Source organism: Babylonia areolata, chromosome 23, assembly GCF_041734735.1.
Source record: "Babylonia areolata isolate BAREFJ2019XMU chromosome 23, ASM4173473v1, whole genome shotgun sequence".
In the NCBI taxonomy this organism is placed as follows: domain Eukaryota; kingdom Metazoa; phylum Mollusca; class Gastropoda; order Neogastropoda; family Buccinidae; genus Babylonia; species Babylonia areolata.
The window spans coordinates 27399666-27419382 of NC_134898.1; the positions used below are offsets into that span (position 1 = coordinate 27399666).

General features: G+C 45.4%; 1 protein-coding gene across 12 annotated transcripts in view; it reads left to right on the top strand.

The window, feature by feature from the left end:
• The window catches only part of LOC143298332 (uncharacterized), a 68990-nt gene that overhangs the window by 24854 nt on the left and 24419 nt on the right, over positions 1 to 19717 (top strand). For 11 of the 12 annotated variants that reach the window (XM_076611177.1, XM_076611187.1, XM_076611186.1 and 8 more), the window contains 3 exons: positions 8683 to 8900; positions 13406 to 13504; positions 18722 to 18820. In XM_076611177.1, the coding sequence (XP_076467292.1) occupies positions 8683 to 8900; positions 13406 to 13504; positions 18722 to 18820 (416 nt within the window). Of the gene's footprint in view, positions 1 to 6164; positions 6297 to 8682; positions 8901 to 13405; positions 13505 to 18721; positions 18821 to 19717 lie in introns of those variants that run through there. The other variant, XM_076611189.1, reaches the window with a different exon arrangement.

Sequence of the window (19717 nt, forward strand, 5' to 3'; positions counted from 1 at the left end):
AGAACGAGTTAGAGAGTGTCAGGGTTGGTGGATCTTAGACCCTGTCTTGGAGTCACTTTCACACATTGACAAGCAAACAAGCACACAAACAAGCAAGCATACTGACACAACACACACACACACACACACACACACACACACACACACACACATACATGCACAAACACACACACACGCACACACACACACACACACACACACACACACACACACACACACACACACACACATTCTAACTCACAATCGCATACACACGCGCACGCATACATAAACATATGCACACACGCACCCCCGCGCACACAGACACACAGTGACAGACAGACACACACACACACACACACACACCACATGGGAAGCGTTTACGTTATACACACCACAATATGCGTTGAAACAATACAGAGTTTTACTGAATCAGACACATGACAAGTGTGCAATGGATTTTGATCCAGATTGTAATCAGTTTCTGGGACGAATATTGAGCGATTTTTGAATGGTTAGAACGCTGGATTCTCCCAGGAGTTTCCTCAGTTCGATTCCCGGTTTCGGCGCACCTGATGGGTTAAGGTTGGTGATTTGTTCCGATGTCACCGATACATGTGCAGACCTGCTAGTGCCTGAACCCCCATCGTGTGTATACGCGCGCAGAAGATCGAACACGCACATAATTGTAATTCATGTCAGCGTTCAGTGGGTTATGAAAACAAGAACATACCTAGCATGCACACCCCCGAAAACGGATTGTGGCTGCCTATATGAAGAGGTAAATTAAACGTCCATACACTTACAAAGTTACATCACTATATGTCTGTGTGAGCGTGTGTGTGCAGATGTCTCCGTGTTCAGAAAGCGCTTAAAGTCAGATCTCTGACCGCGGATAGGCGCTATATAAGTATCCACATCATCACCATCTGTCCATCTTTTTTTCTGTTGTTGTTTTCATTTCCATTTGTCAAGGTACATTTTTCTGTGGATTTTGCTTTGGAAAATATTCTCTTGTATCCGCTTTATTCCTTTTTCGTCTCAGTCAATTAGTGCATACATGTATTTGCGGTCTTCTTATATCGTTTCAACCGACTGACTAACACCCGGACCACCGTTTTCTGCTGTATGGGAGAGTGAAGAAATCCAGCTGGTGCTTAATGGAAAACAGCACTAAGATCTCGCTTCGACAGCGGACAGAAAATCCCCGGGGGAAAGAGCAGAGAAGTCAGTTGTGAGAAGAATGTCATACACCTCGGTGTTTCGTCATGTCACCACTCTGCACCAACATTTTCGCTCTGTCAGCTCAGGTTTGCACGGTGACTAGTGTTTGAGGATAACGTCATCTGGTGGATAAGGAACGCCAAACGCTCAACCTCGCGTATCATCAAGTGGAGAAATGTTATACACACACACACACACACACACACACGCACGCACATGCACGCACGCACACACACACACACACACACACACACAGACATACACACACACACACGCACGCACGCACATACACGCACGCACACACACACACAAACGCGCGCGCGCGCACACACACACACACACATACACACACACACGCACGCACACACACACACACACACACACACACACACGCACGCACGCACACACACGCACGCACACACACACACTCACACTCACACACACACACACACACACACACACACACGCACGCACGCACACACACACACACACACACACACACACACACAGCTCCCCGCCCCGCTCCCCCACTCCCAAACACACACACGCAACTCCCCCTCCCACTTATACGGAGAGAGAGAGAGACGAAAGAGCAGAAAGAGACAGACAGACAGACGGACAGACAGAGGAACAGAGAGAGAGAGTCAGAGAGACAGAAAGAGACAGACAGATAGAGAGACAGGGAGAGAGAGGGGTGGAGGGAGACAGACAGACAGAGAGGGAGAGAAAGAGACAGACAGACAGACAGAAAGAGACAGACAGAGACAGAGGCAGGGAGAGACAGACAGACAGAAAGAGACAGACAGATAGAGAGACAGAGAAAGGGAGAGAGACAGAGAGACAGACAGACAGATACAAGGACAGAGAGACAGACAGACAGAGACAGACAGAAAGACAGAGAAAACAGCGTCACGACAGACTGAGAACCGGAGACGCAAACCATTTTGAGTTTCTGTATGAAACGCGAGACGGGTACAGGCTTTGAAATAGAGGCGGGATGGAGGAGGTGACAGAGAGACCATCAAGACTGCCTGGATAAAAAGAGCCTGTCATTCCGACACTTACCGGGAACCAGTGTCTCGGGAGTCCGCTCTTTGTTCAGGTGACAGTTTCCTGTCCTCACCTGTATGCACGGTGTACCTGTACCACACTGACTCACCTGCCGGTGTGTATGAAAAGGGATTGTAAAGGTACCGATCCAATACCCGGCACTGTCACACATCATTTTCAAGGCAGCCCTATTGCAAATAACGCCACTATACGGAGTATCTATGTGATGGGCATCCAGACATCTTTTTGAATTTGGGCATGCAATGCCTTGCGTTGAACTGAATGTCACAAGACTCTTGGCCAATTTGACCATGACGTTTCTGGCTGGTGTTATTAATGATCATCTGACATTTCCCTGCACTCTGTTCGTTTTGACTTTCCCTGTGTACGATCAGTTTTTGTGGCACACTAGGTTGACGGGACTGTTTATCTAGACATGTTTTCATCTCTCCCCCAATGGCCCCTTTAGTCCGACTGGATAATGAACGTGACTGGATCCCATTCACCAAGACCGAATGGACGCCAGAATACAGGAATAGCCTTGTCTTTAGCACAGTTTGGTTTTCAGCATCAGCGTGGAAAGTAAACGCACATACACAGACACACCACACAATCACACACACACACACACACACACACACACACACACACACACACACACACACACACACACGCCCCCTCCCAACCCTTTCCCCCCTCACTACCCCACCCCACCCCACCCGCCACACACGCACACACACACACACACGCCCCCTCCCAACACTCCCCCACACTACCCCACCCCCACCCCCGCCACACACACACACACACACACACACACACACACACACACCTGCCTGTCCTCCCGCCCAATGCACACGCAAAACTAAGTCCAACTAATTCGACCAAACACATCAGGGAAACGGAGAAGTAGATAAAGTAGATGATTATGGAACTGTTTTAGTGAAGCCACAGAACAAGGACATCAGATTGAAGGAGAGGCAGATGGACACAAAACTGTTTCAGTGTGATGACAGATCGAACGAAGACATTATATATGAGAGGTAGACAGTTATAGAACTGTATTGAGTGACCAAATGAGTTAAAATGGCTTGAGATATACGGGTAGATGGGTGGTTACAGACCCGTTTTAATATGGCCACACATCGAGAGGTGAATGGTTAGAGAACTATTTTAGTGTGGCCACAGATCAAGCAATGGCCTCTTATATGGAAGGACTGGAACAATGCCATCACGTAAATATGGAAAGACTAGATGGTTACAGAAGCATTTTCTTGTGTAGCCACAAACCAAGACCATCATATTTAAGGGAAATACTGGTCGCAGAACGCCCCCCCCCTTCCCTTTTCTTTGTGTGTGTGTGTTTGTGGTGGAGAGAAGAAATCCAGGACCTGGACATGAAGTAGTGTAGGAAGAAGCACATGGCTGCACAACCGTTTTTATTGTCGCCATGGAACAAAGGGCGCCTCACCCTCCCAATCCACCCCTGCCCCTTAAATGAAGGGACGAAAGCGGTGGGGGAGAAGGGTGGGGGAGTTGCAGAGGCCGTAACGCACCTACATCGCTTCATCAAAGACAGCACTGGCGATCCTGAAAACAGAACAGTGGAGGGTGTTCTTTAGAATCTTTTTAACTTGATTCAAAAATATATTTGAACTGAATGAGACTTAGTTGAATTGGTCTTTTGACGGGCGCAATAGCCGAGTGGTTAAAGCGTTGGACTTTCAATCTGAGGGTCCAGGGTTCGAATCTCAGTAAAGGCGCCTGGTGGGTAAAGGGTGGAGATTTTTCCCATCTCCCAGGTCAGCATATGTGCAGACCTGCTAGTGCCTGAACCCCCTTCGTGTGTATATGCCAGCAGAAGATCGAATACGCACGATAAAGATCCTGTAATCCATGTCAGCATTCGATGGGTAATGGAAACAAGAACATACCCAGCATGCACACACACCCCGAAAACGGAGTATGGCTGCCTACATGGCGGGGTAAAAACGGTCATACACGTAAAAAGCCCACCCGTGTACATGAGAGTGAACGTGGGAGTTGCAGCCCACGAACGAAGAAGAAGAAGAAGAATTGGTCTTTTAAACATTGCTTAAATTGGTCGACCTTCTAACATTATTTTGGGGAAGAAGCTCCGGGCTTGTCCATATACCAATCATTTGACATGTGCACACAGTCATTGCTGTTGTGTGCACATGTCATATGATTGGTGTGAGGACAAGGCCGGAAGTTTCCTTTTCAAGGAAGTGTCTGGGTTTGTTCAAATGTAACTTTTATTAACCTGTGTGCTGGCTGAATTGGTAGCAAAAGCTGCATTGACTTGAGGTTGTGTCCCTTGTACATGGAGAGAGTTACCACTCTTTATTGTTTATTAATCCTATACTTTCCTGGCCTCATTCTTTGATTTAATTTGGGGAGGGTTCTCTTCAATTTTGGTTTAAGAACTGACCGGAATTCACCCCTGAAATGGCCTCTGTGGAGTCGGCTGGGTTAAAAGCAACATGGTTTGAACAGCGGAGGGAGATGGGGACAGGGGTGCTAGGGGAAGGGGGTGGGAGGATGAGATTTAAGGCGGCGTGGGTTCTCCATCAAGTCTCAGGAACAGACTTCTTTTGTGTCACTACCAAACTGCGACACTTGACTTCTGTGGGGTTTAGCACGTTGCTGTTAACATGGGACCTTTTTTCTGTGCTGTGCTGTGCTCTGTGTGTGTGTGTGTGTGTGTGTGTTAAATGAGGCCAGAAACATTACTGTTGAATAGGGCCATAAATTATCTGTGTCCTCTGTGTGTTTGAGTCTGAATGTGTGTGTGTTTGTGTGTGTGTGTGTGTTTTGTGTGTGTGTGTGTGTGATGTTTTTGTGTAATGTGTGTGTGTGTGTGTGTTAAGTGTGTTTGTGTGCGTGCGTGTGTACGTGCGCGAGGGCATGTGTTTGGGTGATTTTGTATGTGTGCGCGTATGTTGTGTTTATGCGTGTGTGTGTGTGTGTGTGTGTGTGTGTGTGCGCGCGCGCGCGTATCCTCCTCCTCTCTGTCGTCATTCCCCTCTAGTTGCGTTTTCCCCTCTGGTTACCTTTTCTCCTCTTCATCATTATCAGCGTCATCGTCGTCATCATCAATACTCCGCATGTTGTTTCATCTGTCGCAACACACCTGTTCTCTGCATTGGTTGCCAACCTGTATAGGGGTACAAGATAGACAATGATAATTGAATTATCATTATTAGTATATCTCTGTCTCTGCCTGCCTGCCTGCCTGCCTTTCTCTCTCTCTCTCTCTCTCTCTCTCTCTCTCTCTCTCAAAAATCCTTTGTGGAAAAGTGTCACCTGTAAATCCGACTTAAATTTTGAATTTAATGCGTAACTCATGTGTTTGCTTGTGCGCTTCCTTTAGAGAATGCAGGTCAGTGCAAACTGATAGGCATTTTTTTGTTTTTATTTCAGCGAAACTCTTTTAACATGTCTTCTGTTCATTTCTTAAAACAATTAATGCAGAGCTTATATATCTCTGTGTGTGTGTGCATGCTTTACAGCCCTAGGCACGTCAGTGCAGTTGGTTGACAAATAATTGTTTCGACGATGAAACACTTTCAAACATGTCCACAGTTCATAAAAGCTGGAACGTGATACTTCAGTTGTAAACAGGGACAACAAGGCAGGGCGACATTCTTTCTAGGCTGGCGACACTGCCAGTGTCAACACCTTATTTGCGCAGTTACCGAAAGCAAGGCTCGCATCTTTGTTTCGTGCAGCGGGCCCTGTGTTTTGTCGTTGATCACAGGTTGTGCAGTGCGTTTGTCTCCACACTGACTGAAAGGAGAGAACGGCAGTGCTCACAGTGCAGTAAATAGGGTGTAAGAGTGGCCCGAAAGATTCTCCAGATAAGAAAAGAAAGAAGAAGAAGAAAGACACGAAGAATGCCACCGACGTTTCGTGCGTTACACACTTTATCGTGAAATCACGTTTTGTGTGTTACACGTATATTTTTCTTTATTTTGTTTTTTCTATGTACGGAAAGTATAACATCTTTGGTTCATAACATGGTATGCACCGTGATTTTGAATATATAACATAAGTGGCAAACTGGCAATATGCATATTCATGCATATGCATGGGAGATCATGCGCATTAATACATACACGTATGCATAATATGTATGTGTATATATGTATACGTGTATACACACACACACACACACACACACACACACATATATATATATATATATATATATGTGTGTGTGTGTGTGTGTGTGTGTGTGTGTGTGTGTGTGTACATACATATATAAGCAATATGTATATATATATATATATATATAATACACACACACACACACACACACACACACACACACACACATATATATATATATATATATATATATATATATATATATATATATATATGTATATACACTTCATACATGTAGTTTTAACTCTCTCCATACGAACGGCGAAAGAGACGACGTTAACAGCGTTTCACCCCAATTACCATCATCAAAATATTGCAAGCGGAAAGCTCTTATACTGAAGACGTGAATGTTGACAAAGAATACCACAATTATTCTGACGACGGAAGCTAAAGGTTGGGTCATTCAGACACCCACTGGACATCCGAGGGGTCTGTGTAGAGGAGAAGAGAGGACTGGCCGTACTGAGTGAGTTAATCTAGCCACATCCTTTCGTCAATCTTTCGTATGTTTTTGAAGCCAAGACATGTTAATATCGGACTGTTCGCAAAAGGCATGTGATTAAGCCATTTTGATGCAAATTTGTTATGGCACATGTTGTGTGCGATATATTCTATTCTAAACCGTTTTTTGCACCTGCTGCAGGAATCTTGAAATCAGGACGAGTCTTTATTTTCACACATTTTAGGGACAATGTTCTGCGAGCAATTCACCGAAGTCTAAGGCCTCTTGTGGTCGTACATTTTGTGAATTTTATTTTTATAAAATGATGAAATCTTCACTCAGTTTTAAACAATGAGCATGTGTACAATTTTCTTTCACATAAGTCTCGAAAAATGACAAGAAACCTCTGACGATATTACGTCTCCAAATAAATGCATGTTGAATGTCGATTGTTGAATGTCCTCTGGTTCTGTGTACCTGTCATATGCACCTCTGTTTGTTTTGCTGTTGGTTTTTTGTTGTTGTTGTTGTTGTTTTTCATTCAGCGTGTACGTTGCAATAATTATGTAAATTTCAGAATTGTTACCATTTTAGTTTTAGTCCATGCATTAAAAAAAAAGAGTTGTTCAAATGATCTGTTCCAATGTAAGTTCATTATGATTTTGATCACAACAGTTCGGATGAATGCTACTTTCAACAAGTGTATCACAATATGTTCTAGCTCTTCATTGTATTGTATATATATATATGTATATATATATATATATATATATATATACTGAATTTGTTTTTCACTGCTTCAACACAACCATGGCATGTGAGAAAGCCTGTATGAATTAAGTATTTATTCTTAAAAGCTCCTTAAGTTTAGAAACCCCCATTCATAATTTTACATCTCTACACAGAGGGCTGGATATATTTCACATTTGTGTGGTGTTTTGTCTTATAAACCTTGAGGTTTCAGTTCTTTTCTATTCTGTTTTTATTCTATTTCCTTTCTGTTCTATTCTGTTCTGCTCTACTCTATTCTGACTCTATTCTATTTTATTGTATTATGTTCCGTTCTGGTCTATTATGTTCCATTCTGTTATGTTCCATTCTCTTCTACTCTGTTCCGTTTTATTCTATTCTGTTCTCTCTAATCTGTTTTGTTTTGTTCTATTGACAAAGCGCGTTGGGTTACGCTGCTGGTCAGGCATGCTTGGCAGATGTGGTGTAGCGTATATGGATTTGTCCGAACGCAGTGTCGCCTCCTTGAGCTACTGAAACTGAACTGAAACTGCTCTATTATATTTTATTCAGTCCTAGTCTATTCTATTCTATTTTATTCTGATATGTTCTGAAATGTTATGTTCTGTTATGTTCTGTTCTATTTGTTATGTTTTATTCTGTTCTGTTATGTTCCATTCTATTCTGCTATGTTATGTTCTATTCTGTTCTGCTTTGTTATATATCTATTCTATTCTGCAATGTTATGTTATGTTCTATTCTGTTCTGCTATGTTCTGTTTTATTATATTCTGCTATGTGATATTCTGTTCGGTTCTATATTATTTGTTCTTTTCTATTCTTTTCTTTCATGTTCTATTCTGTTCTGTTCTGCTCCATTCTATCCTGTTCAATTCTATTGTGTTCTGTCCCCAGAAATGCGACCAGCCGATGCCGTGACTTGATCGCAGAGGTTAAGGCCGTTTTGTTCTGTTCTGTCCTGTTCCATTTCTATTCTATTTTGTTCCATTCTATTCGATTCCACCCACGGGAATGTAACCAGCTGACGATGTCATGTCTTGGTTGCAGAGGTAAAGGCAGGGACGCAGCAGAGAGGCCACCCCCACCGGTACCCGCCCCCGGACAGCGGCGGACGGGGCGAGATGAGGGCGGGGGTCGGGTACGGGGCGGCGGAGGGGGTGGGGGTGGGGAGGGCTGAGGAGGCGTTACGGGTGGCGGCCGGCGCGGGGCACGCTGAGCGCGTGATGGAACTGCTGCAGGCCGGGGCTGAGCTGGACACGGACCAGGTAAGGAGAAGGCAGCTCATGCACGCATCTATCCACCCACCCCGGGTGGGCTCTGGAATCTTGAGGATGTTGGACATTGTGGAGTGATGGCATAGTGGTAACACGTCCTCCAAGGAAGCGAGAGAATCTGAGTGGCACTGGTTCGAATCCCGGCACAATCGTCACTATTTTGCTCCCTCCCCACTAGACCTTGACTGGTGGTCTGGACGCTAGTTATTCGGATGAGACGATAAGCCGAGGTCCCATGTGCAGCATGCACTTAGCGCACGTAAAAGAACCCACGGCAACAAAAGGGTTGTCCCTTGCAAAATTCTGTAGAAAAATCCACTTCGATAGGAAAAAAAACTACAGAAAGGAAAAAAGAAAAGAAAAGGAAAAGAAACAAAAAAAGTATGGCGCTGTCAGTGTAACGACACGATCTCCCTGGGGAGAGCAGCCCGAATTTTACACAGAGAAATCTGTTGCAACAAAATAGAGGAATACAATACAATACAATACAATTGACCATCTTCCCCCCCCCTCCCTCCCCCACACCGACTTCACTCACCTAACCTCATCCAGTAGTTCTCCTTTTGTTGGGTCCAAAGAGTAGAACTGTATTGTAGGACACTACTGCTAGTACAGAGAGAGAAAGAGAAAAACAATACAATACAATTGACCATCCCCCCAACCCCCCCCCCTGCCCCCCCGCTCCCCCCCACCCCCACCCACACACACACCGATCTCACTCACCCACCTAATCTCATCCAGTAGTTCTCCTTTTGTGTGGTCCAAGGAGTAGAACTGTATTGTAGGACACTACTGCTAGTACAGAGAGAGAAAGAGAAAAACAATACAATACAATACAATTGACCCCCCCCCCCCTCCCCCACACTGACCTCACTCACCTAACCTCATCGAGTAGTTCTCCTTTTGTTGGGTCCAAGGCAATGAGTAGAACTGTGTTGTAGGACACTACTGCTAGTACAGAGAGAGAAAGAGACAGAAGGCCGGGACGGGGAGGCTTTGTCGGTGATGAATGAGTTACTGTTGTTGTTTTCTGATGGTAACAGACTGAACATACTTTTGTTTTCATCCAGCCCTTGAAAACAACAGCAACAACAATATATATATATATATATATATATATATATATATGTGTGTGTGTGTGTGTGTGTGTGTGTGTGTGTGTGTGTATACATATATATATATATATATATAGAGAGAGAGAGAGAGAGAGGTGAAGGGGGTCGAGGGGACGAAAAGGAGAGTGAAGACAAGGTGAAATTTAAGAAGTAAAATATCAAGAGAATAATTATTTTATATAAAACTCTCTCTCTCTCTCTCTCTCTCTCTCTCTCTCTGTGTGTGTGTGTGTGTGTGTGTGTGTGTGTTTTAAGACGAGGATGGAAAGAGTCAGACCTGGACAAAGAGAAAAAGTGTGTATGACAAAACAAGAGCAGGCAGAAGAAAGGAAGAAGAGACAGAGTGGTGAATAGGATTTTTTGTTTGTTTGTTTTGTTTTGTTTTGTTTTGTTATCTGTACATTTTCACAGCTCTTCACAGCTGGCAAGGACCTCTTTCAAGTAGCTCAGGATTGTTGTCGACTGACTCACAATAGAAAAACTATAAACTGTCCTTTATGTACACATTTATCGCGGTTAGTGGTGCGATGTATTTCGATCACCAACCATCAAGCCTGATCAAGCAGAAGGAAATCGATTAATCGACAGGTCCAGAGCAGGCAACTGCAATCTGCAGCGAAGTGAGGCTTAGTGATGATCATCACAGGTGGTTCTGTCACACAAAGGTCACAGTGATGTCTGTACTGATTAATGCCCCATTGATGACACGTGGGGTTAATTGACCAGTGACACACCTTGCCATCACGATAAACAGCCAAGACAAAGGTACCAGCGTATGACGTGGCTTCTTTGGCGGTCTTTTGAAGAAGGTTTAGGTGTACGGTGTTTTGTTGTCATTGAAGGTTTGGGTGTACGGTCTGTTGTGTTCACTGAAGGTAGTTTAACTGCATGTTCTGTGTTTGTTTGTTTGTAGTGTGTGTGTGTGTGTGTGTGTGTGTGTGTGTGTGTGTGTGTGTGTGTGTGTGTTGGTGCTCATGTACGTTTATGTGTATTTGATCGTGCTTTCATATCTGTGAAACTGCATGTTTGTTGCATATCTGCTATGCATGTGTGTGTGTGTGTGTGTGTCTGCATGGTTTACATTTGTTTGCTTATTGACTCACTTGGATTTTTTTTTAAAGTGTATCACAAGTGAGTCTTGAAAGCCTTGCCTCTCTTGTTTATCATTGTGTGTGTGTGTGTGCACGCTCGCGCGCGCGCCTAGAGTTGACTTAATCATGATTTTGCGCCTTTTAAAAGTATTATTATTATTAGTAGTACTAGTAGTATTTTTATGTATTTATGTATTATTTTATTTTTTTATTTTTTTATTTTTTTTTTATTTTTATTATTATTGTTTTTTAATTTATTATTTTATTTTTATTTTTCTGTTTTTGTTGTTGTTGTTTTTTTGTTTTGTTTTTTTATTATGTTTTTTTTTCTTTATTGATTTTTTTTCTCAAGGCCTGACTAAGCGCGTTGGGTTACGCTGCTGGTCAGGCATCTGCTTGGCAGATGTGGTGTAGCGTATATGGATTTGACCGAACACAGTGACGCCTCCTTCAGCTACTGATACTGATACTGATACTTGTTTGTTTTATTGAAGGAGGTTTAGGTTACAATGTTTTCTATTCTGTGATGGTTTAGGTGTACGGTCTGTTGTGTTCATTGCAGGCAGTTTAGGTACACGGAGTTGTGCCCATTAAATGCACAGGTACACGTGTGTTGTGCTCATTGAAGGTAGTTTATGTGAACTGTCTGTTGTGCAGTTCAGGTGTATGGTTTGTTTTTTTTTTTTTTGTTTGTTTGTTGTTGTTTTTTTTATCGAAGAAGGTTTATGTTTGTTTTCTACTCAGTGAAGATTTAGGTGTGCGGTCTATTGTGTTCATTGAAGGTAGTTTATGTGAACTGTTTATTGTGTTCATTGGAGGTAGTTTATGTAGACTGTCTATTGTGTTCATTGAAGGTAGTTTATGTGAACTGTTTGTTGTGTTTATCAAAGGTAGTTTGCGTAGACTGTCTATTGTGTTCATTGAAGGTAGTTTGTGTGAATTATCTGTTGTGCTCTTTGAAAGTAGTGTAGGTGCACGGTGTCTTGTTTTCATAAAAAGTTTAAGAACATTTGCTGATTGTATTTTACACTGTATGTACATATACATCTACGCATCCACGTGGCCATGCGTGCACTTACGCTCGCTTGAGCACACACACGAACGTATAATATATCAAATTTATAAACAAACATACATAGATACATACATACATACATACATACATACATACATACATACATACAAAGGCTCTCTCTCTATCTGTCGGTGAGCATGAGCATGTGTTGAATGTGTAGAAGGTAGTGTGCGTGCGTGTGTGTGTGTGTGAGCGCGCGCGCGCGTATGCGTGTCTGTGTTTGTATGTCTGTATGAGTCTCCGGAGGCGAAGTATGGTGAACAGCGTCTGTTGTTGTTGTGCTGGAACACAAAGGAGGACAAAAGGACAGGACAGGATTAAAGGGAAGAAGAAGAGGAGGAGGAGGACACAGCACCCCCCTCGCCTCCCCCCCCTACCCCCCCCCCACCACACAATAAAGTCCACCACCACACAGCCCCTGTGTGGTGACGCTTCTGATTATTGCCAGGGCATACAATGCTGGCGACGTGTCTGTCTGTCTGTCTGTCTCTGTGTCCTCTCCCACTGATCCCTATAGTCACGTGTAAAAAGGCGCAGAGCTTTCGTCACAACATGAACATTCTGTGCGGATTTAGTACGCGACTTTCATTATTTTCTTCATGTGTCTATTTGCCGAACCACCCCCACCCCCACTCCCCTCAACCATCCAGGCTTCGAAAGGGTTGTGGCCTTTAATGAATAAAACATTCTGAGTGTGGAGTCGGACTCCCTGCAGTCACTGCGTTTTGGGGCCCACTCTGCCTGCTTTACACACACACACACACACACACACACACACACACACACAAACACACACACATTGTTTAGTGTGTCTTCCTTATTTACACACACACACACACACACACACACACACACACACACACACACACACACACACACACACACACACACACACACACACACACACACTCGTCATTATTTGATTTGGCCATTCTGTTCAACGCGTAATTTGCATGTGTGTGTGTGCTTGTCTGCGCGCGCGTGTGCGTTTGCGTATCTGTGTGCGTGTGTTTGTGCGTGCGTGTGTCGTTTGCATGTATGTGTGTGTGTCTGTGTGTGTGTATATGTGCGAGCGCGCGTGCGTGTGTGTGTGTGTGTGTGTGTGTGTGCATGCGTGTGCATCTGTGTGTGTGCGTGCGTGTGCATCTGTGTGTGTGCGCGTGTGTGTATGTGTGTGTGTGTGTGTGTGTGTGTGTGTGTGTGTGTGTGTGACAGGAGGGACGCACAGCACTGCACTACGCGGCACACAACGGTCACCCTGAGCTGTGTCGTCTGCTGATCAATCATGGATGTGCTCTGGACACACAAGACTCCGTGAGTCTGTCTGTCTGTCTGTTCCTCTGTCTGTCCGCCTGTCCATTTTTTCGTCTGTTGTCCGTCTGTGCATGTCAGTCCTATGAGGCTCTGTTATTTTTGACCCGCGGAATTTTTATTTTAAAAACATACAGCACATTTCATCTGCGTATGCAGTCATTGAATATGTTGATCGCCATATCTATATCCATATATCTTTGAATTAGTGCAAAATCAGTTCTCCCCACAAAAACGTCAAAATGTAAAATTGCAGTGCAATGTTAGTTTTGCAAGTTACATTCGTCTTTAAAATGATTTCGTTTCCGGGTAGAGTGGAGTTTAACGACCTATCGGCTTCACGCCCTTTAGGTCAAGTTGTTCGTGGCTGTGGTCTTTTCCATGGGGGTGTGATGTGGTCAAGGCGTTGACCCTGATTTCGTTTCCCCGATTGCTGATTACTACAATATCTTTAAAGGTAAACTCAACACGAAGTGGACTTCTACTACTATTACTACCACTACCACCTCTACCACTAGTAGTATTTCTACTACTACTACAAATAATAATAGTAATAATAAATAGTAAAGAGTGGTAACTCTCTCCATTCACAAAGTGCACAACTTCAAGTGTGTGCTGCTTACGCTACCGATTGAGCGAGCACACAGGGAAATAAAAGGTACATTGGAACAACCCCAGACACTTCCTCAAAAAAGGAAGCGCCGGGCCTGTAATAATAAGTACTGAATCTTGTCGCTGTGTTTCTGAAGGATTCCTGCCAGCAGATAGTTTCAGTAATCTAATCGAGAGGCAATAAGACATTTAGACCCTTAATGAACGTTTTAGTTGCCGCTGAGGTCAGAAATCTGATTTGAGCTGTCTCCCTGATCTCAAAGTAGGCACGATGACGTATTTTAGAAACCTGGACTTCCATAGGAAGTCTGTCAGTAATAACTCCTAAGTCACGAGCTGCATCAGAGAAAGGAGTGTGTCTACTGTCCGTTAGACAGGGAGGGTGAAATATGTGACAGGTTGAAGAGACCTGGGATCGCTAACAAAAATACTTCTTGGACACATGGCCTTTTACAGCCATCGGGGCAGTAAATTCATATTCACTACATCTAGGGCTTGGCACAAGAAGGTGGGGACCAGTCATCTCCTTCCGCCGGTTTGATCTTCCCCAACCGAAGTCGGGTAGGCCACCCCGTTCACACCCGGGTGGAGTGAGGCGAAAATTGAGCGTGAAGTACCATCCCCAGCAGCCAAGGTCACAACACCATGCCGAAACAGGGCCTTGAACCCTCATCGCTGGTGCTCACCGGAGCAGAGTATCAGTACCTGACTGACTCCGCCATAGCGACTCAAACACCAAACTGCACAAAGGAAAAAAAAAGGGAGAGAGAGAGAAATACCCCGAACATAAGGACGGTCCACAGAAATGTCAGGTTCAGTGTCGTCATGTCAGCAAAAATGAGATGTTGACCGGAGTGGCACGACAGAGAAAAACAAACAAACGTTGTGTGCACAGAATGAATATGACAGCCCCCAGCACCGAGCCCTGGGGAGCACCGTAGAGAAAGAGGTTAGAAGGATCAGACCCGTGCCCCAGGAGCGAAGCAATTTGTTTTCTTTCAGAAAATGTAAGTCGAAAAACCAAACCCAAAGTGTTTTTATCTAAACCTCTGAGAGCATGCCACAGACGACCCAGCAAAGTAATGTGATAAATAATATCAGAAGCAGCACTCAAATAAAGAAGCGTCAAGACACAGATTAAATCGTGGCGACAAGCAAGCCATTGAAATATGAAATGGGATACACACACGCACGCTCACGCACGCAAGTACGGACATATATCTATATTTCTCTCTCTCTCTCTCTCTCTCTCTATATATATATATATATATATATATATATGTGTGTGTGTGTGTGTGTGTGTGTGTGTGTGTTTGTGTGTAATGTATATATATATATATATATATATATATATATATATATATATATATGATATACAGATAGAGGGATGTGTGTGTGTGTGGAGACAGGGAGCGAGCACTAGAGGGCTTAGTCAAATACCAGATAGTATCAGTTACACAGCGGGATATGTACATACCTTGCCATACACACACCTGAACAAAGTGGTTCAAGGCACACCTTCATTGCCCTCCTTCCACTCCCACCCCCACCCCCACCCCCCCCACTCCATTCCATTTCCCCTACTCTTCCTTCACCCCCAGCCCAAAGTGCTGTCACGTAACAGCCCATAGAATCCTGACTGAATGCCCCCCTTGAACGCTTGTGTTCACAGTTTCAATGCTGATATTCGTGTGTCGCAGAACACGAGCATGATATATCGTCACCACTGCAGAGGGGCAGGTGACGGTGGCTCGCGATCACCGCCTTTGTATTGTTTGTGGAGTTAGCTGTTTCTTTCACACTCCCCCTCCCCTCATATTCACCCTCCAGACACCCCCACCCCCTCCATACGGTGATTGGGGCAGATGATCTGTTCCCTCCACCTTCACTGTCATGTTATTTTGACACACTTTCATCGCCTTAACTGTCACGTTATTTTTGCAAACTGTCAACGCCATCACTGTCACGTTTAGTTTGACGCGCTGTCAACGCAAAGTGAAGTAGGTGTATCCTAAGATGACGGTGGTGAAAGGTGGTTAATTAACGCATATAATGGAAACTTCGTTGACGTGAAATGATGTAGATTTCACCAGTCTTATGGCAGGTGTTTCCAGCACGTTACGGTTTTATAGAGGTGGGGGGGGGGGGGGGGGGCAGGGGAGATTTGACATTGTTGCTTGGAGCGAGGGGGAGAGGGGGAGGGAAGGAGAGACCATCCAATGCATGGAGGGAGATAGGAAAGACCAGCAGGTTCAAAAGAGTTGAGGCGGGTAACGCTCAGAGACATCATTGTAACGGAACCAAGCAGAGCAGGGTGGGAGGTAGAGAGAGACTAGCCAGTGTAGGAAAGGGAGGTGGGGTGGGGTGGGGTGTAGAAGAAACCATCCAACGTCAGTGTGAAAAGACGTCAGTGTGAAAAGACCACAGTGTATTGTCCATCAGTCACTGAAAAAAGGGAGTCCTCCTGCCCTTCAGGTCGGTCCTGTTTCACGTGTGTCTGTGTGCACACCTGGGGCCTGCAGAGGAGTAAACATCCACTGAACTTCTGACATCTATCTCTGCATCAGCACTACTCAAAATTTGGCCACTGGATATGGAGTTTGGAGTTGTTGGGGGGACAAGGAGGGAGTATCGGGCACTGGATATAGAGTCTGGGGTTGTTGGGGGGACAAGGAGGAAGGAGTATCGGGCACTGGATATAGAGTCTGGGGTTGTCAGGGGGACAAGGAGGGAGTATCGGGCACTGGATATAGAGTCTGGGGTTGTCGGGGGGACAAGGAAGGAGTATCGGCCACTGGATATAGAGTCTGGGGTTGTTGGGGGGACAAGGAGGAAGGAGTATCGGCCACTGGATATAGAGTCTGGGGTTGTTGGGGGGACAAGGAGGAAGGAGTATCGGGCACTGGATATAGAGTCTGGGGTTGTTGGGGGGACAAGGAGGAAGGAGAATTGGCCACTGGATATAGAGTCTGGGGTTGTTGGGGGGGAGGGGGGGGGACAAGGAAGGAGTATCGGGCACTGGATATAGACTCTGGGGTTGTTGGGGGGACAAGGAGGAAGGAGTATCGGGCACTGGATATAGAGTCTGGGGTTGTTGGGGGGACAAGGAAGGAGTATCGGCCACTGGATATAGAGTCTGGGGTTGTTGGGGGGACAAGGAAGGAGTATCGGGCACTGGATATAGAGTCTGGGGTTGTTGGGGGGACAAGGAAGGAGTATCGGGCACTGAATATAGAGTCTGGGGTTGTTGGGGGGGCAAGCAGGAAGGAGTATCGGCCACTGGATATAGAGTCTGAGTTGTCGGGGGGACAAGGAAGGAGTATCGGCCACTGGATATAGAGTCTGGGGTTGTTGGGGGGACAAGCAGGAAGGAGTATCGGCCACTGAATAGAGTATCGGCCACTGGATATAGAGTCTGGGGTTGTTGGGGGGACAAGCAGGAAGGAGTATCGGCCACTGAATATAGAGTTTGGGGTTGTCGGGGGGACAAGGAGGGAGTATCGGGCACTGAATATAGAGTCTGGGGTTGTTGGGGGGACAAGGAGGATGTATCGGGCACTGGATATAGAGTCTGGGGTTGTTGGGGGGGACAAGCAGGAAGGAGTATCGGGCACTGGATATAGAGTCTGGGGTTGGTGGGGGGACAAGGAGGAAGGAGTATCGGGCACTGGATATAGAGTCTGGGGTTGTTGGGGGGACAAGGAAGGAGTATCGGCCACTGGATATAGAGTCTGTGTTGTCGGGGGGACAAGGAGGAAGGAGCTTCGGAGGGAACATGGGGTGCGGACTGGGAGTTGAAAATGAGCCACGTGACATTTTGGGGTGAATTCTACCGGAAATGCTGTGACCAACAATAGTAATGCTTGTGGGTTTCTGGTGTGTGTGTGTGTGTGTGTGTAAAAATGTATGTTTGGCGGGGGATAGGGGTGGGGTGCATGGGCACTTCAAGGCACTGACAATACTTTTTTTTTTTTTTTTTACAAGTTGTCTCAAAGTGTTGCTGGGAAGTCATGGTGACGTGGAGGGAGGGGGGTGACTCTACGTGGGGGAGGAAAGAGGCATACTCTGTGTGTGTGTGTGTGTGTGTGTGTGTGTGTGACAGAGACACGTGTTTTTGGATCCCTCCCCTGCAGAGCTCTTATCAGTGGAGCATTAGATATTCCTGTGTGCAGGTGTCAGTATTTGTTCTGTATTACTATGATGTATGTGTGTGCGTGCGTGCGTGCGCATATGTGTGTGTGTGTGTGTGTGCGTGCGTGTGTGTCTGTGCGTGTGTGTGTGTGTGCGAGCGAGCTTGCATGTGTATGTGTGTTTGTTCGTGCGCGTGTATGTGTGTGTGTGTGTGCGAGCGAACGAGCTTGCATGTGTGTGTGTGTGTGTGTGTGTTCGTGCGTGTGTATGTGTGCGTGTATGTTTGTGCGTGTGTGTGCGAGCGAGTTTGCATGTATGTGTGTGTGTTCGTGCGTGTGTATGTGTGTGTGTGTGTGTGTGTGTGTGTGTGTGTGTGCGTGTATGTCTGTGTGTGTGCGTGTGTCTGTGTGTGTGCGTGTGTGTGTCTGTGTGTGCGTGTATGTGTGTGTGTGTGTGTGTGTGTGTGTGTGTGTGCAGGGAGGGTACACAGCCGTCCAGAGGGCGTGTTCTCAGGGCCAGGTGGAGGCGGTGGAGGTGTGTGTGGAGGGGGGCTGCAGTATCAACGTGGCTGACCAGGTAAAGTGCTCGTATCTGCCCTTTCTGATCCATCGCCATCGCCTTAACAGCTTCCATTTCATCATCATCATCATCATCATCATCATCACTGACTGCTGTGTCTGGAATCGTTCGGTCACATAGACCTGTGGTGTCAGTTTGGCAGGAAATCGGCTTTCGTCCTCTGATCACTGTTTCACAGTCATTCCATCCACCAAGCCTTTTTGTTGACCTACGTTTGTCTGCTATCATTTTCTCACATTGCGTTGCTGACGTGTGTGGTGTGGTGTTGTGTGTGTGTGTGTGTGTGTGTGAGAGAGAGAGAGAGAGAGAGAGACAGTGCGGGTGTTTGTGAGTACGCGCCTGTATAAGTTTGTTACTGTGTATCTTCTAGTGATGTGTTTGTCTCTTTGAACTAAAACACAGCGAGTGAGAGCTGTTGTATGTATGTATGTATCGATCTATCTAACCATGTATATTATGCATGGATGTATCTGTGTGTGTATCTGTGCATGTATGTATGTGTCATGTGGGTGTAAATGGTGAGAGGAGTTAAAGCCCCATCTGTCACGTTGACAAGCTTTGTCGTGGAAAGCCGAAGATAAGCGCTCTAGGCCTGTGTGGGGCAACATTCTTCTGTCACTGCAAAGACCCGGTGTGCTTCACAGTTGTAAGATGACACGTGGCTTTTTACTCGGCTGTCCAACTACCAATGCTGGTATTGTCACCACATGACTGTGTGTTGGTGTATGCCTAACACTCTATCCCTGATGCTGGTATTGTCACCACATGACTGTGTGTTGGTGTATGCCTAACACTCTATCCTTAATGCTGGTATTGTCACCACATGACTGTGTGTGTACCATACACTCTATCCCTAATGATGGTATTGTCACCATATGACTGTGTGTTAGTGTA